General features: G+C 36.9%; 1 protein-coding gene across 6 annotated transcripts in view; it reads right to left on the bottom strand.

The window, feature by feature from the left end:
- The window catches only part of OSBPL8 (oxysterol binding protein like 8), a gene marked incomplete at its 5' end in the record, with an annotated part of 187,587 nt that overhangs the window by 89,890 nt on the left and 71,062 nt on the right, over nt 1-26,635 (bottom strand). For 2 of the 6 annotated variants that reach the window (XM_080658896.1, XM_080658897.1), the window contains 3 exons: nt 1,031-1,067; nt 9,373-9,411; nt 23,387-23,495. In XM_080658896.1, the coding sequence (XP_080515022.1) occupies nt 1,031-1,067; nt 9,373-9,411; nt 23,387-23,428 (118 nt within the window). The remainder of the gene's footprint in view (nt 1-1,030; nt 1,068-9,372; nt 9,412-23,386; nt 23,496-26,635) is intronic. The other 4 variants (XM_080658900.1, XM_080658901.1, XM_080658898.1 and 1 more) reach the window with 2 other exon arrangements.

Below are 26,635 nucleotides of genomic sequence, written 5' to 3'. Positions count from 1 at the left end.
TGAAATTATGTATTCACTAGAGGCCCGGTGCATGAATTTCTGCATTGGGGGGGGGGGGGGGGGCGCGGGTCCCCTTTGCCTGGCTGGTGATCAGGGCTGATTGGGGCCAGCCGGCCAGGGGGAGAGGGACCGCGGGGGGTTGGCCGGCCATGGGAGGTTGACTGTGGCAGTGCACTGACCACCAGGGGGCAGCTCCTGTGTTGAGCATCTGCCCTCTGGTGGTCAGTGCGCATCATAACTACTGGCCAGTCATCCAGTCGTAATGGTTGCTTAGGCTTTTATATATATAGATGCACGAAATTCGTGCAAGGGGCTCAGCCCCTGCCGCCATGGCAGCCACCTCCTCTGCCTCGGCTCCAGTCACCACGGCTTCATCCGGAAGGATGTCCGGTCTAATTAGCATATTATGCTTTTATTATTATAGATGGGTCTAACTTCCTTGCTAGACTATAATGATCCTTATGGGCAGAGCATAGATTTTATTCATCGTGTATCCCCCAAAGCTAGCAGTGTCTAGTTAAAAAAAAAGGGGGGGGGGGAAACATCTTCTAAATTCCTAAGATGAAACATGTTTCACTTAAGAAATACCAAAGTATAAATAACACATTTCATAACCAAATTATCTATTATGTAAAAATTCTGACAAAATAAAACAGTATTTCTCATTGTCATATGGCAGTGAATTTTTTAGACCATGTCCAGCCTCAAAGTAGCCTGACCTATGTTTTGTGATGATTGCAGAAAGAAATACTATGGAGAAAAAGTCCTAAATTATTAACTAGATAATTAAGTAAATAATCTATCCTTAGATAATCCAGATGTAAATATACAAATACTATCAATCTCAGATGGACATTGACAACAGATGAGCACTAAATGAGTATTTATATTCTTTACTTTATATTTCAATGTCTGGAAAGAAAAGTAGAATACTTAAATAATCAAAACAAAAATACCACATGCCTTTTATAAGTATACATCAAAATATTATCATGTCTCCAAACATGCCATTCGAACTTTAGCTACTTACTTGGTGGGCCAAGGACATCTTTGCTATCACCAAGAAGCTTTTAATGCAGGGTAATTGAGCAGCGAACAAATACAATCCAAACAAGGAAGAAGCACAATGCATCAGGATTGAAGCAGCAGTGAAACAAAAGGACAAGGAAAATAGCATTAGTTTATAAGTAGGAAGCACATGCACATCAATCCTAATAATCACAATTCAGAAGGATTTTCCTTTTCCACACATAGAAAGATCTTGGCTTAGGCATTATCCAATATTTGTTTTATTCTGGAAAATGAAGGTAGAAAGAGAAAAATGAACCACCCAAGTATTTTGTTTTGAAAATTACTCAAGTCAAAAACTACTTTCAATTAGAATTTAAGATATGGGTTAGGAGTAGTAAAAATTATTTAGAAATGTAAGGTACAGCCAAAATTTATTCATTCTTAAATTTAAATAGTTTAAAATTATATAGCACCCATGCACTATTAAGTATTAGTTCTGCATGCCATGAAAGCACTTAATACTATATGGAAATACAGTTTATTTTTTTCTATAAAAAGAAAGGAACATTATATTCCAAGCATTGTGCAAAGACCTTTTACAAAGATATACACAAAGTAATACAATTATTTTCTCAAATGGCAAAAATATAAAGAGGAATATTGATTAGAATGATAAATTTTATTAAGTCAGACAAAATTTCCTTAGGAACTACTAAATATCAAACATACCACCTAGAGTTACTAGTCTTTAGGAAGTTATAAGACCCAATTCTTAAATGAATAACTTGAAGTTGAATAACTTGAAATCAACTAAAAGAAACAGAAAAAAAGATTGCTGACCTTTAGTTACTATTTAAACATACATTACACTAAATGTCACCTACAGACAAGTGTTTTGGTTTCCCTTAGTGGGAACAAAGTCCTTAGCTCTCTTCATTTCAAATACCAAGTATGATAACATAACAAAACTAAAATAACAACAAAAACAAATATTCCCACCAATTACAATACTGCTTGGCCTTATTTAAGGGGAATAAGGGAGTCTTAATTGGCTACGACAATTAATAGTAGTTGTTTGTTTTGGGCTTCTGTTGTCTCCTAGGAAAAAATCTTGGCCCTGTTAGTTCCCTGAAGTGATGGTTATTTCACAATGCTTGAAATTATTTTCCAATGCCTTTTAAAGGCATTTGCTTAAAAAATAAATAAATAGAGGCATATGCTCTATTGATTTTTCTGTAGTTGCCCATTTAAGTGCATTTTTTAATAAACTGATTTCAGTTTCACAGGATAAGAGGAAAAAAACACACCCTACAACTTTAGTGACAACGAACTCATTATGCTAAAGTCCTTATTACTATTTGAGAACAACTAGCAAGCATGTGGTAAGAGATTAAAATATTTGTGGTAGGCAATCTCTAAAACGGCACAGTGATCCCCACTTCTTGGTGTATAATCTCCTTGCTGGAAATCACTTCTAATGAACAGAATATGGCAGAAGGGAAGGGATGTCATTTCTAAGATTAGACTGTAAAAAGATTATCACTTCCATCTTGTTTGGAGTCTCTTATTCTTTCTTAGATAGGTCACTGGGGAAAGCCAGTTGCCCAGTCTTGTAGAGGCCCAAGTCTCAGAGAAACTGAGGTCTGTCAACAATCACTAAGTGAGCTTTGAAGTGAATTTTACATCTTGACCCTTCTCACCTGCCCTTCCCACTCACGCAGTCAAGGCTTCAAGTAAGACTGCAGCAGGCCCACCCAACATGGCTCAGTGGTTGAGTGCTGACCTATGAACTAGGACAGTGGTCGGCAAACTGCGGCTCGTGAGCCACATGCGGCTCTTTGACCCCTTGAGTGTGGCTCTTCCACAAAATACCACGTGCGGGCGCACACGTACAGTGCGATTGAAACTTCGTGGCCCATGCGCAGAAGTCGGTTTTCGGCTCTCAAAAGAAATTTCAATCGTTGTACTGTTGATATTTAGCTCTGTTGACTAATGAGTTTGCCGACCACTGAACTAGGAGTTCACGGTTAGATTCCTGGTCAAGGGCACATGCCCAGGTTACCGGCTTGATCCCCAGTGTGGGGCAAGCAGAAGACAGCCGATCAATGATTCTCTCATCAGTGATGTTTCTATCTCTCTCTCCCTCTCCCTTCCTCTCTAAAATCAATAATAATATATTAAAAAAGTGCAGCAGGCCCCCTTCTCAGTGGCTTGACTGCATCTATATAGAGATTTTGAGCCAGAGACAACTAGCAAAGCTGTTCTCGGATTCCTGACCTACAGAAATTGTAAGATAATAAATGCTTTTCATTTTATACCACTTACTTTTAGGATGATACGTTAATACCAATAAATATAACATTGGAAACGGAAAGAAGTTAAGAAATTGAGAGAGACAGCTGTGGAAAACTACAAATGTTCCTGTACTAATATGAATAATTACTAGTTTCCCAAGGTTTACCAGAACTTCCTAATGGAAAGCAATGGTTCTAAACATTTATACGTGGTTGGGAGTGTTTAATTTCACAGGGCTGGTCACATTTGAAGGTTTTTGAGTTGGTCTTCTATGTTGGATAAAAGATTAAATTTACTTTTATTGTAGAGTTCTGTTATATTCTCAAATTCTGTTGATTAATAGCATTTTCTCAACTTCTGTACAGCTGTACTCCTTGCCTGCTTTTTCCCGTAAAATAATCCCTAGTACACACAGCAATTTCTGAATATTTGTTTCAAATTATGCTGGCTTTCAATTTTATATCCTAAAGCATCTTTGTGTAATACAAATCTAATTCTATTGACTTAATCTAATATTATTTTCAGTTTAAGAAAATGAATAATAATTAAAATAAACATACTCTAATACTATCATAGATGCATCCATTCATCTAAATATTTACTGAACAGCTACTATATAGACAGGTATTATTTTACACACCAAGAAATATACTAGTGAGAGAGAAACCAAGATGGAGGCATAGGTAAACACCTGAAATTGCTGCCTCGCACAACCACTTCAAAACTACAACTAAAAGACAAAATGGACATCATCCAGAACCATAGGAAGGCTGGCTGAGTGGAAATTCTACAACTAGAAGGGAAGAGAAAAGCACACTGAGACTCAGAGGAGCTGCGGATGTAAAGTACAGAGGTTTGGAGGTGCGTGCGCACCTGGAAAGGGCTGGCAACTAAGTACGCGGCTGGCTTTTTCAATTGGGTGGGAGACATAAGCTCCCGACTGCTCTGAACTCTGGTTCCGGGCAAGACTCTCATATGGAGAGAAACTGGACTGTCTGGCATCGGGCAGGACTCGAGGACGGCTTTCTCTCAGAGGTGCTTGCAGCGATTACCGAGGGACATTGAGACCCAGGGCCTCTTAGGGTAGGGCCAACGGTCAGCCATTGCTGTTTGCTCTGCCCTGAGACCCCGCCCCACCCAAGCTGTGCGCAGGGGCTTTTGCATATGAATGGCCTGGTCCTTTGAAATCTAAAATTACCTAACAAACTGCAACTGAGTCAGAGAGACACAGAACATCTAAAAGAAGGGCCAAGGCCCCACAGCAGCTTGCATTGCTTCACAGCTGGGCCTCACCTGGGCACCTCCAAACCCCAAACAAAGAAGAGGAATCTGCAGATCTCTCTGTAGCTCCTGCTTGGTGGAATCAGGCAGAGGCTAAATTAGCACCTCCTTGGAGATCCAAGAGCCAGTGTACCCAGGGGTCAGAGTGGGACCATCCAGATTACAACTCCTCAGATTCATAAGAGACACACTCAGGGGGCAGACTCAGGGAGCACCAAAGCCCCACTGAAGCAAGTCTTGCCTCATAAGGGTGTCTCCAGCACAGAAGTTCTCCCATCGTAGACACAGCTGATCCTCACAGCCAATTGGCCTGGAGGTCAACTCCTCCCAGTGATACCAACAACAATCAAAGCTTAACTACAATAAGACTGTGCACACAGCCCACAAAGGGGTGCACCAAGAGTGTCCGCCTCAGGTAACTGGGGAGGCTGAGCCACTGGGCCCTATAGGACACCTAGCACACAAAGCCACTCTATCAACACAGGGAAGCAGCCAAAATGCAGAGACAAAGTAACAGGTCACAAATGACAGAAATGGAGGATATAGAGTTCAAAACCACGGTTATAAGGTTTTTCAAGAATTTTCTAGAAACCGCCGATAAATTTAGTGAGACCCTCGAGGATATGAAAAAGGACCAACTAGAAATTAAGCATACACTGACTGAAATATAGAATAATATATAGAGATCAAACAGCAGACTAGAGGATCGCAAGAATCAAGTCAAAGATTTGAAATACAAAGAAGCAAAAAACACCCAACCGGAAAAGCAAAAAGAAAAAAAATAATCCAACAATATGAAGATAGTATAAGGAGCCACTGGGACAACTTTAAGCGTACCAACATCCGAATTATGGTTGTGCCAGAAGAAGAGAGAGCAAGATATTGAAAACCTATTTGAAAAAACAATGACAGAAAAATTCCCCCACCTGGTGAAAGAAATAGACTTATAAGTCCAGGAAGCGCAGAGAACCCCAAACAAAAGGAATCCAAAGAGGACCACACCAAGACACATCATAATTAAAATGCCAAGAGCAAAAAACAAAGAGAGAATATTAAAAGCAGCAAGAAAAACAACAGTTAGTTACCTACAAGGGAGCACCCATACGACTGTCAGCTGATTTCTCAACAGAAACTATGCAGGCCAGAAGGGAGTGGCAAGAAATATTCAAAGTGATGAATAGCAAGAACCTACAACCAAGATTACTCTACCCAGCAAAGCTATCATTCAGAATTGAAGGGCAGATAAAGAGCTTCACAGATAAGAAAAAGCTAAAGGAGTTCATCAACACCAAACCAGTATTATATGAAATGCTGAAAGGTATTCTTTAAGAAGAGAAAGAAGAAGAAAAAGGTAAAGATAAAAATTATGAACAACAAATACATGTCTATCAACAAGTGAATCTAAAAATCAAGTGAATAAAAAACCTGATGAACAGAATAAACTGGTGAATATAATAGAATCAGGGCCATAGAAAGGGAGTAGACTGACAATCCTCAGTGGGAAAGGGGTGTGGGAGATGTGGACAAAAATCATACACCTATGGATGAGGACAGTGGGGGAGGGGGAAGTAAGAGCATGGGGTGAGGTGGGAACCGGGTGGAGGGGAGCTATGGGGGGGAAAAAAGAGGAACAACTGTAATAATCTGAACAATAAAGATATTTTTTAAAAAAAAGAAAGAAAAAGAAATATACTAGTGAGCAAAACAGACAAAAATCCTGTCTTTGTGGCAGTTATGTTCTAATGGGGAAGATGAACAATGACATAATAAACAAGTAAAAATTTGTAAGAAACTTCAGACATATAAAATGTTAGGGAAGAGGGAGTTAAAATTTTAGATAGAGTGTCCTAAGAAGACTTCCCCACTACAGAGTTGACTGAGTAAAATGAGGTAACTTACCTTAGGACATAAAAAGGAAGAGTATTCCAGGCAGAGGGAGGAGCAAGCATAGAGTAGAATATTGATAAGGAAGCAAGTTTGGAGTGTTTGAGGACTAGTAAAAAGGCCAAAGAGGTTGAAATACACTGCAAACAGGAGAGTATTAGGAGATGAAGTCAAAGAAGTAAATAGGTGCCACACTGTACGGGACTTTACAGGACCTAGTCACAAGTTTTGATTTTATTCTGGATGAAATGAGGGCCTGAATGGGTCTATGAAAACGAGTGACATAATCGGATTATGTTTTAGCTATATTGCTCTGGCTGCTGTTGAGAATAGACTAGGAAGGGTATATAATCAGTTAAAAGGTTACTACAATAAACTAGGGGAGAGATGAAGGAGACTTGAACCAAGGTGGTAGCAGTGAGAGTGATGAGCAGTAGCTGATTTCTGAATATATTTTTAAAGTAAAGCCAACAGGATTTCCAAAGAGACAAACTATGTGATAAAAGAAAGAGGAACCAAAATGATGTCAAGTGTTGAGGTCTGAGCACCTAGAGGGTCAGAATTGCCATTATCTGAGATGCAAAAGACAGCGAGAGGAACCAGTTTACAGGGAGAAATGTAAGTAGCTCAGTTTGGAACAGGTAAAGTTTAAAATGCCTGTTAGACATCCAAATCAAAATGTGAAACAGGCAGTTGGACAAATAGACCTGTATAGGGAAAGGTGTAGATTGGTAAGAAATTACTATAAATTATGATGTATGTGAGAGTTAGGCTATATTACCTATTAGATTAAAAAATGCCACAAGATGAAACAACAGGCACCAGAAAACAAATAATGGAACAGAACTAAGAACCAAGCTGAAACACTCCAAATAAAAGCAGAAGCACCATGAAAAATAAGCATGGCCTCAGAAACCTCCCCCAGGAAGATGTAGAAACCAAGGCATTAAGTTGGGATGCAAGTGAAATCCTCCCAGAGTTGCTTGCAAGTGATGTAAATAGAAATAGGACATACATAATTTAATTTTACTAAGTAACTTACTAACTTCTTATTCTTACCATTTTTAGGACCTGGATCTAATTTGTGCAGTTCCATATTGTATAATACATGAATAAAGACAATGTGAAATTACTGATGTGGAAACACTTTATACAAGCATCTTGTAAGATATTAAAAACAAACAAAAAGCTAGCCACTTTCCTTGACTTTTATTAGCAAACCAAAATACCACTAGAATCTCAAAGAATCTAGGAACGTTTCTTCAGCTTGTTCAAAAAAAAACTATTAAGATTTGACACACACATTTTCTCTATTGAGTAATTTATCATGTTTACCATTATCCCTTCTTAGACAATGTCCACACAGTCACCTCAATAATTTTTAACATATAAATAAATACTCTATTTTGGCAGAAGGTATGGGCTGAAAATAGTAAAATTAAACTGATATGCTAGTGTATTACCAACATACTTTAATTAAAAGCATGAAAGTCAATACTGAATTTAGTCTACAAATCTCAGAAAAAGAACATTATGAAAAAAAATGTGATTTTACTTTAATGTACTTTTAAGTATTTGCCATGAATAATTAGCATAAAATTTGCAATCTGTAAGAAATGTCAAGGAATAGGTAGAGCTCACAATCAATCACACCCTGTGTCCTGGAAAACCTCAGTCCAAAGCTATCCAGGACAGATGGCTACCCTGTTAAGCAAAATAATCCCATGAGACCAATACAGCAACTTGATTCCATTGCCTTTAGCACAGCACCTCCTAAACATATATATTGATTTGATTTAAGTCATCTTTTGATCTTAAGTGAAAGCACAACAAGCTTATCAAGCACTGATATGAGTATACCTTGAAAATAAAGATTCAAGCAGGTGGAATCTCTTCCCCAATAAAGCTAATCAGGTTGTATTCCTAGAAGCAATCCTACTGCAGCTGGCTCTCAGAAGCCACAATTCAGAAGCAGGATTATATAAAACATCTCAAGAGTGCTCTACTTAGTGTTATTTTTGGCCCTTACAGTAAGAAACTTCAGTGAGGGATATATAATGCAGCTGACATCTGTTTGTTCTTTCAACATATAACTGAATTTCTCATGTTCCTGCAATTGCTTGCAAAACATACACGTGCACATTTACCCCTGAGTTTTACAGGAGAGATTTTAAGAAATATTTTTTCTGGAAACCAGAGCTTATTACTCTTAAATAGAAAACATGATCTGATAGGCCAGGTATTTATTTAAAAATACCCTAATCACACATTTGATCCCACTTTTGAGCCCCACTTCTAGGAATGTATACTAAGGTATCATCCAAAATGGTCAAAAAGATGTGTCCATATATAAGTATCACAATATCATTTACAGTCATCTAAAACAATAACCTATTTAAAACAAGATATAAATTAAAAATATAGTCATACAATAAAATACTATGTAGTCATTAAAGTTTTTTTTCACTGACTGGAAAACATCCATATATATTGGCTTTTAAAAGTACTTTATAAAAAAGTGTATAACGATATGACTCCAATTCTATAAAATTTCATATGTAAGATATACACATATGAACACACAGAAAAGATGTCACCAAAATATTAACAGGGGTTAGCTTTATAAGGTAGAATTTTATTTATTATATTTTATATTGTTTAAATATGCCACAGTACTATGTATTATTTTTATAGTAAAAATGATTAAGCCTATTTACATTTTGAAAAAAATAAAAACACTTTTTAAACTAATCTTTTTAGGCTACATTAGCTACTCCTTAGAATGACAAAATAATCTATGATTAAATACAATAAAAATATATTTTAAGCATACAACTTGAAATCCTAAAAAAAATATTAAAATGTTAACATTTCAAACGTAGCACCATATGTATTACTCACTGTCTCTTCACCTTCAGCAACTTCTGAATATGGCAAGATCTAAAAAAGAAACAAATTTTCTCAGGAGTGATTTAATCTCATACACCAGAATCTGAATCTAGACAGCACCCACAGTTGAATAAATGAATTAAGAGGTGCATTAATCTTTTAAGAAGTAGCAAAAAAAGAAAAAGAAAAAAAGAGTGCAATATTAAGCTTACCCTGGAAAATAAATCCTTAAAAAAAAAAATCCTGAGGCTTCAGGAAATTAGTCAATCTTCTAACCTGTGAAGTTCTCTCTGGAATGTTCTGTTTTTTCCAGACCTTCATTACAAAGCATTGCTATCGGTATGTTCAGACATTATTGCAAATTAAGTACTTGTTATAGAATTTTATTAACTAAAGGAGAGCTTTAAGTTTGTTTTATAAAACATTATGTAACAAAGAGCACTCAGTAGTTTTCCTCAGAAACAAGATTCCACGTCAATCTGCCTAATTTTTCAATGGTACCATCTTCCTAAACCCTTTTAGTCATCTGAAACTCTATTTCCCTTACATTTGAACAAATCATTAAGTTCTGATGATTTTTATCTAGACAATGTCTTTCTCACATTCCCATTAATACCATGTAGGGCCAGATCCACTTATCTCATTTATCAAATTTTGCATCTATGTCCCTTTCAATAGATATTCCTACATTCAATCTCACCTCATTCACTTACTATGCTAGGCACTAGAATTCACAAACGTGATAAAGACATGTTTCCTACTGTCAAGACAATCACCATATATTGAAGACTATATGTATTGTATAGTAATTTATTTGACAAGTTATCTCCAGTCTACCTAAATTACTCATTCTTGAAGCTAGCCTCATCATTAGCAAGTAATTTAACTTCTGTGAAGTGAATTTTTTCCTCTTTAAATACATAATTATTAAAACTTACAACTTTCCAGACTTTGCTTTATAAATTTTTTTGTTAATCCTCACCTGAGGATATTTTCCCATTGATATTTTAGAGAGAGTGGAAGGGAAGGATAGAGACAGAGAAAGAGAAACATCAATGTGAGAGAGACACATTGATTGGTTGCCTCCCGCACATGCCCCAACTGGGGCTAGGAATAGAGCCTGCAACCAAGGTTCATGCCCTTGACCAGAATCAAACCCAAGACCCTTCAGTCCATGGGCTGACACTCTATCCATTGAACCAATCTGGCTAGAGCTGCTTTATAGATTTTTTTTTAAAGCAATATGTAGACATAAGGCAAAATTACTTAGTAGTAAAACAAATGACAAAGACTAAGAAAGGATGGAGAAGGGAATGGTTAATTTACCATCTATCACTTTAGCCATGTTGCTCCTCAACTTAAAAACATTGATAGCGCCCATTACTTAGAAAATAAGCTCCAAACACCGAAATTTAAGTTTTCTACAATTATTCACTCCAGAGAAATGTTTTGATCTCCTATGAAATAGCTTTGCAACTCCACAGCTCCACTTACCTAAATTCTATCTAGGAAAATTGATTGCTCAGAGTGATCTGCAATTTTGTACCTACTTTCTTTTTGCTTCCCTGCTCAATAGCTCGAAAGTTCTTTGACCCTGAAGGCTCAACTCAAATAGCCAATTCTGCTACCAAATTTCAAGCTAAAGTTATCTTTCCCCCAACTCTGGCCTTCAAATATCAGCTTGTTTGTTTTTACAATTCATAGTTACCTTATAGTATTTTCTCTATTGCTATCATAAAAAATTAAACTGTTATTTAACTTTTCCCTAGTATTATAATGGTCTAGTACAGTGCTGTCAAATAGAACTTTCTGCAATGATGAAAATATTCTATTGGTATATCTATGTTAATAATAGATATAGCTATATATAGCTATTGTTGAAATGTAGCGAGTGAGACTGAGGGATTAAATATTTAACTTAATAACTTTGAATGTAAATTAGCCATAAATAGCTGCCCTATTGGACAGCTCAGGTCTAGCACAACCTTATCTTTCCCCAGCTCAACTTAATTGACCACTCTCTATTGAGCATTTGCCACTACTGGCCACTCCTTTTCTCAAAACTCCCTTCCCTTTCTTAGTTTTCCAGGTATTTTCTCTGCTTTCTCTTCTTCCCTCTCTCTGCTTGGCTCCCTTTCCTTTCTGCCCACTTTAGTTAGTTATTCCCAAAGCTGCATTCTGGAATCTCTCCTGTCCTCATTCAATATGCTTTCCCTGACTTGAGTCCATTGACTTGATTTTTAAATGGGCTCTATTCCCTTACAATTCCCCAAATTCGTTTCCCACCTACCCTCTCCTGAGCTCCAACCCCTTAAGGCCATCCCAATCACCTTCCTAGTACATTCATTCTTCTTACCCCAGATAAAATACCACATCCTTGGTTAAGGGCTTTCCTAACTTCTCATGTCAAGCATAACAAAGAGATAGTATATCCCAGCCAGGCATAAAAAGGGATATTCCATCTGATTGTCACTGCATCCTTCTATCAGGAAGAGCTCCACATATTTCTAAGGACATTGCCCCTGCACCTCCGTCTTCCTAAGGACGTGGAAAGACCCCTCACTCACCTTTCCCTCAAACCTCAACACTTACAGCCCAATCAGCAGTCTGCCTAACAGACCTGTGAGTTCCACACCTGGCTCTTTTCTCTGCCTTGAAAACTACATTTAGGACTCTGTTCAAAAGTCACTTCATCAGAAGACTTCCACGATAATTCCTAGAAAACAACAACATCCATCCCCTATTCCAGTACTCTCTTTCTTCCCTGCTTTATTTTTCATCACAACAATCATCACATAACACAGTATATAATTATGTATTCTTTTTCTTCCTCCACTAGAATGTTAGCTTCACTGGAGCAGGAACTTTGTTTTGTTCACTGTTGTACTACTTAAAACTAGAACAGAACCTGACATATGGTAGACACTCAACAAATACTGAATAAATGCATAAATGAAAAGGGTGTAATCATTATTATAATCCTAATACCTAGCAAAGAATTTTTTACATGTAGTTTGCTGAGTTCCTGTTTACTAAATGAATTAAATTCTCTACAGCAAAAAACAAGTCTTGTTCATCTTTGTACTTTACAAAACTTAACATTCTGCACACAATATAGATATACAAAGAACTAATATGGACTATAATCATGAAATCTCTCTACAAGATTCCCTGGGTAAAAAAATAAATATCTTAAATTTAATTTTCTTATTTGTTCATGAGATCTGTCTTAAAATTGTTATACTAAAAATTCAACATAAAAAAGTGCCTCAATGCTAAAAATATCCTTAGTTGTGTTTAAAGCATATTCCTATTTTCTTCAACTATCAGTCTTGGCTATCATCATATGCCCAAATTCCAATGTTAGGAATTCCCTCATCCTTTCTCTTAAATAATTCTGTCCTTTATAAATAACATTGTTATAGATTCACCATTGGTTTTGGTAATGAAACAGAAATTATATTTCATTCAGTACTGGTGGTCTCTTGCCATGATTACATCAACCTCCTTCATTCAGGGGTCCTCAAACTACGGCCCGTGGGCCACATGCAGCCCGCCAAGGACATTTATCCGGCCCGCTGGGTGCCGCTGCCTGTCCTGCTTAGCAGCCGACTCGTCCAGGGCCCGCAGTGCGCATAGGAATTTGTTCATAGTTTTTTTTTTTTAAACTATAGTCCGGCCCTCCAACGGTCTGAGGGACAGTGAACTGGCCCCCTGTTTAAAAAGTTTGAGGACCCCTGAAGGTCTTCATATACAAGGGAAGTTCAAAATCAATCAATATGTCAATAGTAACTAATGCCATGCATCTGGTGAGGCTGCTAGTGAAGTTTGAGGTTATGAAATCAGGGGGGAAAAGTGATTGTCTACTAAAAAAAATAAACCCATAATCTTGGCCTTTGGCCTTACTAACATTCTCCTCTATATCCAACCTAACCATCCATGGTTACTTGAAAATATTATGAATTAACAGCACAACAGAAACCATGTTATCACATCACAATAATGCCAGGTTAGGTATGAAACTAGTCCTATGAGATAGCTCATGTATAGCTCATCCCCAAAGGGGTCCCAGATTGGAGAGGGTGCAGGCTGGGCTGAGGGAACCCCCTGCCCCATGCACAGATTTCATGCACCGGGCCTCTAGTATTTTAATAACTATGTATGGTGTCAGGTGGGTACTAAACTTATCAGGGGATCACTTTATAAGTTACATAAATGTCTAAGCATGATGCTGTACACCTAAAACTAATATAATATTGAATGTCAACTATAATTGAAAGGTAATTTTTAAAAAGACGTAAGGACTATATAGTAAATACTTTCCTTCTAGAATTCTATTCTATTTCTGACATATGACTGATTAGTATATCATGGTGTTCAGTAGGAAGCCACAGACAAAATTGTGAATAATATTACGGAAACATCAACCTCCATAATTCATAGTATCTACCACACATAAAAATGCAGTTAGCAACGGCTCTTCATGTGTCAGCAACTACATAGTGCCTAAATGCCGAAATATTCACCCCAGATAAAAAAGTCAAAATTAGTTACAGGAGAACAAAGCTTTGGGTTAAATAAAATAAATCATGTACTACATACTTTTCAAAGTATACATTAGGCAACGTGTATAAAAACTTGAAAGGAATATTTAAAAAAGGCTAAGTATAAAACATATCCGTTTATACATAAACATATTAGCCTTTGCATTCAATGACAAGAATAACAGAATTTAGAGTATCTGTACTGAAACCCTAACATACCCATTGACTAGCAATGTGATCTTAGGAAAATTATAACCCCTTGAGAGCCTCAGTTTCTTCATCTCTTAAAACAGAGTACAGTAATATATATTATATACCTCACAGTATTATGGAGAGGATAAATGAGAAAGTATGGGAGACATCAAGCCGAGGTCAGGGCTCATAATAAGTGTGCAAAAAATTGTTTTCTCTCCACACAAATACAGTAGCCCAAACACAACCATGACAGAGGAACATCATCAACTGGCTGCTTCCTGCACGGCCCCTACTGGGGATCGAGCCTGCAACCAGGGCATGTGACTTGACCAGCAACTGAACCAGCAACCTCCTGGTTCCTGGGTCGACGCTCAACCTGAGCCAAACCGGTGGTGCCATAATAGAAATTTAATAAATGTTAGCTGTTACTCATTTCCTCTAGTTTTACTTCCTACTAATTCCCCTAAAGCAGTAAACAATATTCCCTATAAGACTTAAAAACCTGCTCTGAACATAATATAGTAAAAAACCTACCAACATAGCTGTATACTCACTGAAGGTAGGTTAGTTTGCTAAACTCAAATGTTTGACCAAAATTAAATTCTATGTGTACGTGTGCATGTGTATACATTATAATAATGTATGTGCATGTACATACATTAATATAAATCCACATACATATACACACAAACTAAAAAATTCATTCTCTCCCCCAAACTCTTTCTTGCTCCATTGCTGCTGTTTTCACTTTAAATTTATATTAAATTGTATTTAAATTTAAAGTAGGGGACTTCTGAAATCCTCATAAGTTAATGAAAAACTACTAAAGTGATCTTGAGTCTGGATAAAAATCCTTCCTTGCTCTCCCATCACAGTTGGTAGGTAAAGATTTTCTTTAACTTTACATCAAATTTATCTTCATGTATCTCCAACATGATAAAACCCTAATCCTTTGCATAAAACCTCTTTCTGAGGTTTATGGGACTCCCATGTTATTTTATTTTTAAGTAGGAAGAAATTTATTTTAAGATTCTTAATGCACATAATTATAATTAAGAGTTCAATGTAGAGCTGTGGGTGTCTTGACTTACTTTATATCCTGCTTACAAGATGCACCTGCATGTCTTAAAATGAAGGAGAAACAGCAAGTAATAATGCTTATGAAAAAATCTTTAATCCATACATTAAAAAAACTAAATATTGCATTATTTATGGATATTGAAAGAAATAATAAATCTTTAAAAAGTCAGTTTTCCTCCTCGAGTCTAGTTTAGCAAAAAAAAGAAATCTACTGGGTAAATGGCATAATCTATTTACTTGGGAGATAGTTACCTTAATAGTTCTACTTTTGACCTTTAAATTGCGGGCATGTCACAGCGGGCAAAGATCTTATATTAATGAACTGCCCAATATAGCTACTGTTCTTTTAAATCCTTCATCCATTTTCAGCCACCACCTTAGCCATTCTTCATGCTGGGAACACAAAGCCAAAAAGAAAGTAATCGATTTCTTTTGCAAATGGGAACTGAGTTAGTTATAAGTAACTAACACCCTCCCTAAAGCCATGCCTAGTGATGGATGGATGGGGAGCAACCTTAGAGTAGAAGAGAGTATAGTACCACAGATGGAGGAAAGGTAAAGGAGGTGGAGGAAGGAAGTAAGATTGGGAGCTATGGTTCTTTGCCCTTTTCTCTTTGCAATAATGGACAGATCACTGTCCTTCCTGTCTTTACCACCAGGGCAGAAAAAGATTTTAAACCAACCAGAGGCATTAAACACAATTCTAAAGACTTTTGTTTTTAAACTGTGCACATGTACAGTTGCAATATGCACATTAAGTGCCAATGAAGAAGCTGACCACTACCTTCCATTGCCCTTTCCCCCAAATGAATTGAATATAAATAAGGAGACAGCTTGTGGAAAAGAACTATGGCCCACAGCACAAATACAAAAAGTTCTATAAGAAACAGAACATAAGAGTGGAAGGGGCAAATGAGGAATAATGAAGCAACAATTTTAACAAGAGGTTCTCTACCCTAACACATGTATTCCCTAGGTTGAACAAAAGAGTCTCTGTGTCCTTCCCTTTTTATCTGGGACAGTATGAGACAAGGCAGTTAATATTCCCAGGAGAATATTATTTCCAAGAAAGTATAAGCTCACAAACAAAAATAATTAATGTCCTTTGGAGGCCAAGTGCTGTGAAAGAAAAGAAACTGAAAAATCTTGGTAGAAGAAGCAAAAATTAGTGAACTAAGTTTAAATAACCATAAGAAAGACATGGGAGGATATTGTAAAAATAAAGCAGAACCAAGCAATCATAGCAATACCAGCTATAAAATAGCATAGTAAAATAAAGTATTCAGCAGGTTTCAACAACAACAAAAAGACACAATAATAAATTAGTGAGCTGGAATAATAATAAAAGAATTCAACAAGAAGGCATAAGGGGAAAAAAGATGGAAAATATAAAAAAACTTAAGAGAGATGTAAGATAGAAGCAAAAGTGCCACATTCACAAAATAGAAGACCCCGAAAGAGGACATAATGGGTTTTTAAAATAAAATATATTAAATCTTAAATAAATTTGAAACCTACATAAAATGAGTAAATTTCTTGAAAAATATGAAAAGCTATAGACTACCCCAACTCTCACCCTTAGACATGCATACACAAAACCAAAGACTCAGCTGTGTAGGGATTTAAAAGAAAAAAAAATATTTGCAGATGATATGAATCAGACAAAATATTAAAACCTAATAAAAACAAAATAAGTCGGCATTCAACAGATATCTGTTAAATGTCAACATGAAGAAAGAAAATAACAGCAACAAAAAAAAAATCCTTGAAGGTATAGATCATGTCTTAATGCTGAGTTCAATTACGAAATAGGCAAATTTTATCTTGGTCACCACTCCCTCATTCCACCCCCATCACCTTCTGGGTCTGTCTTTTCTTAACAATTATTCTTCTAAGTGTTGGTTGCTGAAGATTTAAACAAGCAATTGTCAAACTTTTGTGTTTCCAGATTCCTTTATACTCCTAGAAATTACTGAGGACTCCAAAGAGATGTTATTTATGTGGATTATACCTATTTATATTTGCTATATGAGAAATTCACTAACTCATCTATTCACTATTCACTATCGAGGTCAACATCAAAGGTAGTAAGTCATGTTGATGGTATATACTCTTGATAATATGATAAAATGGTATTTACCTTTGTGATACCCTCCCCAAAACCCATAAGCCCAGTCTAATCATGAGAAAAACATAGAAAAAATCCCAATTGAGGAACACTGTACAAAATATCTGATCAGTACTTCTCAACACCATCAAGGTCATCAAAAACAAGTAGATCCCGAGAACTATCACAGCCAAGAGGGCCCTAGAGAAGCATGCTGACTAAATATAATGTGCTATCCTAGATGGGATCCTAGAACAGAAAAAGAATATTAGGTAACAGCTAAGGCAATCTGAGTCAAGTATGAACTTCAGTTAATAATATTTCAATATGGAGTCATTAATTATATCAAATATAGGCTACTACGGTGATAAAAGGAAAAACTGGGGACAAGGTATACAGCAACTCTGTACTATGCTCACAATTTTTCTGTACAGCAGGTCTTAAAATAATGTGGTTCCTTCAACACTGTATAATGTTGATGAGATGCCATAGGAACTTAACTCTTGTTTGTATCAATTAGCCTATGGTAAAACTGGTTTTGTTATATATATCATTTTGCTTAAAGTCACAGAACCTATCAATGATGTTAAGCGAAAATTTACTAAAACTATTCTAAAAAATTAAGTTTATTATATAAAGAAAAAAACACTGCCTAGAAAAAAAATTAAACTAGGAAAATCTAAAAACAAGAATACACAAGCACACATCCATTATTCAGCAGAGCAATGACATCATCACATCTCATACAGCTCTGAAAAAGTGCACTTTACACTTATGAGAGAATGAGAAAAAAAGCAGTTAACATCAAATACCATCGTATTACTACAAAAATAATTTTGGCCTCACGGATTCTGAAGGAGTTCCAGAGTCCCATCATATAACAGCAATTTTTTTACATTACTCAAGCCTCTAAGAAGAACAAGAACACCTCTAACAAGTCCAAAAAATGAAGATATAAGATAGAATTAAGTACTCATATAATAGGAAATACTGAGCAATATTTTCCCACTTGGTTAGTTTAAACATTACAAATATTTAAATACTACTAACTTGTAACTTTCAGATGTTAATATAGCATAAATCATCCCTATCAAATTGTTTTATCATTTTATTAAATGTCTCCCTTTAGTAGAAGGTTAAAAGTAAAATGACGGAAAGACAAAATACCTAACAAAATGTAGGCTGGTTGGTTTGCTTGCTTTAAGGTAGAGGCTAGTTGGTCATTCTCTCTAGCTCCCATTTTTCTAAGCCAATTATAATATTCATTTATATCCCTCTTGAATGAACAGATCTAGGCAATGGTCATCAAAGGCTGCTATTATCACAAGAAGAGAGACAGACTAATTATGTCTCCTGATGATAATACACAATCAATGAAGTATTATTTAAAAAAAAAAAAAAGTGAACCTGAATCTGAGCAAGCGTCTAATCCGAATGACCAATTTGCAAGAAAGATAAGTGACTGAAGGACACATTAAACAATCACCATGGGAAAAATCCAGATTGTGGGAAACTCTACAGGACAGACTACTTTATTTCTTCAATATATTGAAAGGAAAAATTAAAAACGAATAGGAGGCCCGGCTGGAGTGGCTCAGTGGTTGAGTGTGGACCTATGAACCAGGAGGTCATGGTTCAATTCCCCATCAGGGCACATGCCAGGGTTGCGGGTTTGACCCCTAGTGGGGAGGCATGCAGGAGGCAGCCGATCAATAATTTCCTCATCATTGATGTTTCTTTTTTTTTTTTAAATATATTTTATTGATTTTTTACAGAGAGGAAGGAAGAGGGATAGATAGTCAGAAACATCGATGAGAGAGAAACATCGATCAGCTGCCTCTTGCACACCTCCCACTGGGGATGTGCCCGCAACCAAGTTACATGCCCTTGACTGGAATCGAACCTGGGACCTTTCAGTCCGCAGGCTGACGCTCTATCCACTGAGCCAAACCGGTTTTGGCCATCATTGATGTTTCTATCTCTCTCTCCCTCTCATTTCCTCTCTGAAATCAATAAAAACACATATTAAAAAAAAAAATCATTTATATAATCAATTTTAATACAATAAAAGATTTTGACCTCTACTATAGCTTATAAAGCAGTTTTCTCTGGTAAGAGAAATAATATAGAAAATATTCAAAGATTTAATGACTTTCCTTAAGTTAAGGAACATATTCATTTTTTTTTTAATCTAAAAGGATATTTCAGTTTAGTCCACCTCAATTTAATAGAAAGTTGACTCCTATACTTTAAGCATTTCTTAGTGGTTTATTTCTAAAGTGATACAAATTCTGGACTTTTACAAAATGTTTTAAGACATATTAAATGTACACTGTGTTCTGAAGTATATAGTACCACATATAAAGAGATTCAATCCATATTTTTCAGTATTTACCACCTAAGACTAACAACACTACCACAAAAATAGAACTATAGGCAACTAGAATAACAAATACATTTTTAAAAACTAGAAATATTGCCCAGCATGGCTCAATGGTTGAGCATTGACCCATGAACCAAGAGGTCATTGGTTCGATTCCAGGTCAAGACACATGTACAGGTTGTGGGCTCGATCCCCAGTGGGGGTATGCAGGAGGAAGCCGATAGATGTTTCTCTCAGAGATGTTTCTATCTCTCTATCCCTCTCCCTTTCTTTCTCTCTAAAAAAATAAAATAAAAAAATCAATAAAACATATTTTTAAAAAATAGATTAATCTCATATGGAAGAATAAACTTGAATGGACACTAAAGTCATACTGAGTCCAAGATTTTACAACTTCACACTAAAACTAGTATAATAGTATGTAACTCATATCTATCGCTCTCCTCCAAATCATTTTATATCGTGCTTCCAGATTCATCTTATCCAACTACACAGGAATATTCTATGACATACCATTGCCTACAGAACCAAGTTCAAAATCCCTGGTATGGCAATCAAGGCCTTCCATAAATTTGTCTCTACCTGCTAAACTGATCATTATTTCTGTGAACACCATTCCCTTCCAATATACCTTCGTCAATTTTTCTACTTATTTCCCACTGAATAAACCTTGAGCAATTAATTCTCCACTTAACCTTGCCTCCTGCTATTCTCCCTATTACCTGTATTCCCTATTACCTCTGCTATTCAAAGTTTATGTTCTCACAAGAAAGCTTCTCTACCTACCCCAGTATATAGCAACCACCCAATTTTCAAAACTTGTGACCTAAGCCTTGTTTATGCCCCTCACTTAACACTTAGTAAATGCTATTACTGCCTTTTCTATCTGTCCCTCTACCTAGTCTTCCCAAAAATAAACATAATTCAAAAAGACTACATTATGCATCTGTCAGCATTCGCTTCCCCTGTCACAGTACTTGGCACAAAGGATACATTCAAAAAAAAAGTTAATTAATAATATTTTTAAAAACCAATGCATGCAATCAGATTTTTAAAACACTGCCACCTCATACTAACACGCTGCTTTATATTTTCAAAGAACTTTCTGGTTTCACTAGATCATACTGCCCCTATCAAGTAGGCAGGATGAGTATTCCTGCTGATATATTTTTTACTGAAATAGAATATTTGCCTTAATATTGTAGGTAGAAAAACTGGGAATCAGAGAAAGTGTAAAGCCAAAATTACTGAAGAATCCTGGGCTTTTTTCAATGTATTTATTGCCTCTCCTGCCTTCTAATTATCATTTTGGAGAGAAGGCTTAATATTAAATGCTTATATTAACAATCACAATAGATTTTATTTATTGAGTATTTACAATGTACATAGATTTGTAATAGGCACTTTATATTATCTCAATTAAAACTCAAAATAGCCAAAACCGGTTTGGCTCAGTGGATAGAGCGTCGGCCTGTGGACTGAAGGGTCCCGGGTTCGATTCCGGTCAAGGGCATGTACCTTGGTTGAGGGCACATCCCCGGTGGGGGGTGTGCAGGAGGCAGCTGATCGATGTCACTCTCTCATCGATGTTTCTAGCTCTCTATCCCTCTCCCTTCCTCTCTGTGAAATATCAATAAAATATATTAAAAAAAAAAAAACTCAAAATAACTCAAAGGTAGATATTACTATTATCTTTATTTAATAAATGAGGAAACTAGAAATCCAGAGAATTTAATTAATTACCCACGTTATATAATTAAGCAACGGAGCTCAGATTTTAACTCACAGCTAAATGTCTACAGGGCCCATGTTTTTAGCTCACTTCCCCTAAATCTAAACAGTAACTAGCTTAGGCTTAGGCCATGACTGTCAAAGGTGACAGTTCATAAATGAGTAACTCAAAAGTGGATCTCAAGATTAGTTTCAAGTACAGAATATTTCAATAGTTCATATAGAAAGTATTGGTATTCTCTCTAAAATAAGCTACAATATTTCCCTGAAGAAACTTAAAGGACAAATATAAAAAATTGTTCTCATTGCTTTTTAAATAACTGCTCCAACCTCTCAACAACAACAGAATTTAGCATAAAAATGGTTAAAATTTCATTAATACAGTGCAGGTATAGAATTTAATACTACCTACTTAGATGCATATTTTAACAGGTAACAATAAATTTAAAGCAATTCTATTCAGAAAGACAGATATACAGTGAATACCCTCGCGGCAAAGTAAAGTATTCAGAGACAGATAGTTCCACCACTTAAGCTGTGAGTTCTTAGGGAAGATAATAAACTTCCCTAATCTATTTGCCCACCTACAAAAGTGAGGATAAACAAATATCTACCTTTAATGGCCGTTATGAGGATAGTCTGACAAAGTACAGACTTAGAAAATAGCTATTGTTGCTATTACTAGCATTTTTATTATCACTAAGAGATTTAAAATGCTTCAACTAAAACGACTTATGAAAGACCATTAGCTTTAAATAAGATGCTACTTATGGAAAAGTATACACCATGTTTTAAGACAGGACTCTTAATTTTAACTTTGTTTCTGAAATTATAGTGAAATAAAATAACTTACCATCAGTTTCCCATTTATAAGCATCATAACAATAACCTTCACAAATCAAGCTTTTTCCATGTCCATTTTATTCTCTATTAACAAGTCATCATTTTAAAGTTTAACTATTTTTTGACCACTTAAGAAAGTAAAACAAGTTTGAAGCAGAAATCAAGAAAGGCTGGGACCAAATTAATAGAGGTAAGCAAAACTGCATTTTGCTGTCAATCATTAGACTGTTCCTGCATTTGAGTCTGAACAAAGGACATTCACCAAGTTAAAATTTACAAACCTCTCAATATACTAGTGACTCTCAACTCCATAGCAATGTGAAAGATAGACAATTTGACCTTCACATTATTCCAACAATACAAATTTGTCAAGGATCTTCCACCTAACAAATCAGAGCTCCCAAACTGACAGTTTATGCAGTTACCACCCTTACTTTAGTTAATAGAAACATTCCTAATAAAGAATGTATAAATCAGTATCTAATGGGATCTCTCAAAATGCTACAGGAGAATTGAAAATGAAATTATCATGGGACAACATTTTTTTGTACAATGACAAATCATCATTTAATATACCCTGCTGGTGGATTTTATTTTTTATTTATTGGTAAGGTATACTTAACCACTATTCCTACTTATTTAATTTCAGAATACAATTTAATCACAATCACAAGGCAGCAATGTTTATTAAATCTGCAGACTTTTATAGAAAGAATATATGTGGCAAATGCTCTTAATTCTTAATTATTTTAACTGTTTTACTCCCTCCGCCTGCTCATAAGTTCACATGATGTGAGATTTGGAGGCATTTAATTTCCTCAACTTAGTATAATTCTCTTGATTTCCCTAAGGCAGAAAGTTTTGGGGAAAACATAAACACAAACTATTATATCAATATATCTTACACTATACCACTAGAAAGGGGATAAAGGGAGGAGATGGGGCAACAAAAATCAGAAAACTGACTAGGTTGTGCTCCAACAGGATTTAAACTATCTGTAACTTTCACATCAACAGAGGAGTTTAAGTATTATTTTTTAAAGCTTGTTTGAAATACATTTTTAAACTAAAATCATGACTTAAATCAAACACTTCATAGCTGTAGATGATAGTACCTTATTATGCTATATTTGAACCACTCACCAAAATTCGGTCAGGTTCTCCATCTGCCAAACCTGCCTCCATAGTGAAAGAAGATAGGTTTATGCTTCTCTTTCCACTAATGTTTATTCATCCTGTGTATCTGGAAATTCTAGAAAAAGAAAATAATATGTATTAGGAGTAATAAAATTGTGACAAGTGGAAAATGAAGCATTAAGTATGTTAGAAGGGAGAAATCATTTTAGGCTGAGGTTACTGAGAAATCCAATAATGGAAAAAAAAATCCACAGATTTTGACATACCTTGAAAAATGGTAAAGGTTCAGAGAAAAACGTTAGAAGAAAATATTCCAAGTAAGGAGAAATAGCAAGAACAGGGTTCAAGATATGAGATTGTTCAAAATTTGAAAAGATATTTAAATCTGCTTTTATTTTAATTAATGAAATAATATTAGATATTAGTTTTTTCGTTATTACACTGGCAAAAACTAAAGAGTGTGCTAATATCCAACATTGATAAGCATGTAGAAAAACAGGTATTCTCATACATTTTTGTGATAAGAATATAAATCATAACTTTTTTTTTTAAGGACAACTTAAAATACAAATGCTTCCATCCAACAATTTCAAAGCTAGGGATTATTCCACATATATACTTCTACAAATGCACGAAGATATATAAATCAACACATCCAAGAAAGTAATAGATATGATAGAAAAACTGGAAACAATGTCCATCAGCAGGAGCTTGCTTAAACTAGATTACAGACATAAAATGAAATATCATACAACATTTTAAAAAATAAGATAGCTCTAGACATACTAAACTGTAAAGAAGACCATGACACATGAGGTGGAAAAAGCAAATGATGGAACATAAAATACTCTTTGTGTGTATTTTTAAATTTTTATAATGAACTTGTATTACTTTTATACTTATTTTTATTTTGAAAGTCTTAGAAAAAGTATCTTCATCAAGGTCTTTTTCTTTTGAACGTTTAAACTAACAAAAACTCCAAGCAGATCTCCCATAGTAACTACATCCTATATAATAAAAACCTAATATGCAAATTGTCCCCTCGAGTGGTCATCTGACCAGGAGTTCGACAGCTCGCTATGATGTGCGCTGACCAAGAGGGGGCAGACATGGCAGGCGTCGGCGACATGGCACTGGCAGCGGGCAGCAGTGGAGGAGCTGCTGGTCCCAATGGGCCCTGACGAGAGCAGGACCACAGCGGGATGGTGGAGTAGGTGAGTGGGCAGCGCCAGGTCAAGGCGTGCACGAGCGGGGGCCTGATTACCCCACCAATCACCCTGCAGATGGCGACCAGTGGCAGCAGTGGGGGGCCCAACCCCGATCGATCACCCCACAGGCAGGATGGTGAAGCAGGTGAAAGGGCAGTGACAGGCCAAGGCAGGGCGGGCGCGAGCTGGGGCCCAATCTCCGCAGGCCACCCTCAGGGACCCCACCTGTGCACAAATTTGTACACCGGGCCTCTAGTGTACTCAGAAGTCTCTAATAACCTCTCTAATAATTCTTCCTTAAAACAGCTGACTAACATAACAAAACTCAACAAATCAGTAGACCTCTAGTCATTTCTTGGAGTTCTAAAAACACTTCTTTTTTCTGCAAGTATAAAAGGCTGTACTGACGTATAAATGCTGGGGAAAATATTTTTTTAAAAAATATATTTTTATTGATTTCAGAGAGAGGAGCAGAGAGGGAGAGATAGAAACATCAATGATGAGAGAGAATCATCGACTAGCTGCCTCCTGCATGCCCCTTACTGGGGATCAAGCCAGCAACCCTGGTATGTGCCCTGACAGGGAATGGAACCCTGATCTCCTAGATCATGGGTCAATGCTCAACCACTGAGCCACACTGGCGAGGCTGAAAATACTTTTTAATTGGGCTTTACGGGATATCATTTGGTTTCTTTGATATAACCAATATATGACCAAGCTATGCTGACTTTTAACTTATGAATCTTACATACACTTCCTCACTCTATGTATTACAATGCATTGTAATTATTTGTTCTCATGATCCAATTCTCTTCAAGGACAGAGACAGTATTTAATGATCTGACTATCCAGCACTAGTTCATGGTAGACATTTAATAAACATTTGTTGCACTGAATTAATACTGTCAACTCAGTTAGCTATATGAATAAGTAAAATAATCTAAAACAGCAGATGACACAAAAATTATATAGCTATTGCTATAATCCAAGCAATGGCAGCTTGTACCAGATAGTAGCAGGGGATGTGGAGAATAGTGTCAAATTCTTTAAATACCTTGAATATCCTATCTAATAAAAGAGTAATATGCAAATTAACCATCACTCCGCTACACCCACCAGCCCCGCCCACCAAACACGCCCACCAGCCAATCAGGGGCAAATATGCAAATAAACCCAACCAAGATGGCTACCGCCACAGAGAGCAGGAGGGAGGCTTGGGTTTCCCCGGCAATGGAGGAAGCCAAGCTTTCCCTGTGCCCTTGCCAGCCTAGGCCTCCACTCAAGGCTACAAAGTTTCAATGATAGAAGATACATAAACCCAAACAGAAATGGTGGCAGCCACGGAGCTGGAAAGAGCAGGAGGCTAGGGTTGCCCGCGGCGATGGAGGAAGCCAAGCTTCTGCAGCCCTGGCCAGCCCAGGCCGCTGCATAAGGCTACAAAGTTTCAATTATAGAAGATACATAAATTCCAACAGAAATGGCTGCCGCCTCGCCTTGGAGCAAGCAGAAGGCTTGGCTCTGCTCCAGGCTACAAAGTTTCAATTGTAGAAGATACATAAACCTCAGATACCAGGGCCTCAGCTTGGGTCGCCAGGGGGCGTGGCCAGCCTGCAAACCACCACAGGCCCCTCCCCCAGGCCACCCCATGCCCCAAGGGAACCCCAACCCTGATCGGGACACCCTTCAGGGCAAACCAGCTGGCCCCCACCCATGCACCAGGCCTCTATCCTATCTAATATGAGGGTAATATGCAAATTGACCATCACTCCAACACACAAGATGGCTGCCCTCATGTGGTCAAAGATCCTGCCCCCAGGTGGACACAAGATGGCCACCACAAGATGGCCAGCAAAGGAGGGCAGTTGGGAGGGACCAGGCCTGCAAGGGAGGGCAGTTGTGGGCCATCAGGCCAGCAGGGGAGGGTAATTAGGGGTGACCAAGCCAGCAGAGGAGGGAAGTTGGGGGCGACCAGTCCTGCAGGGAAAGGCAGTTGGGAGGGACCCAGGCCTGCAGGCGAGGGCAGTTGGGGGAGGAGGGGGGGGACCCA

Source organism: Plecotus auritus, assembly GCF_963455305.1.
Source record: "Plecotus auritus genome assembly, chromosome: 3".
In the NCBI taxonomy this organism is placed as follows: Eukaryota; Metazoa; Chordata; class Mammalia; order Chiroptera; family Vespertilionidae; genus Plecotus; species Plecotus auritus.
The sequence above is the reverse complement of the archived record's forward strand: the minus strand, read 5'-3'. Positions and strand labels throughout refer to the sequence as shown.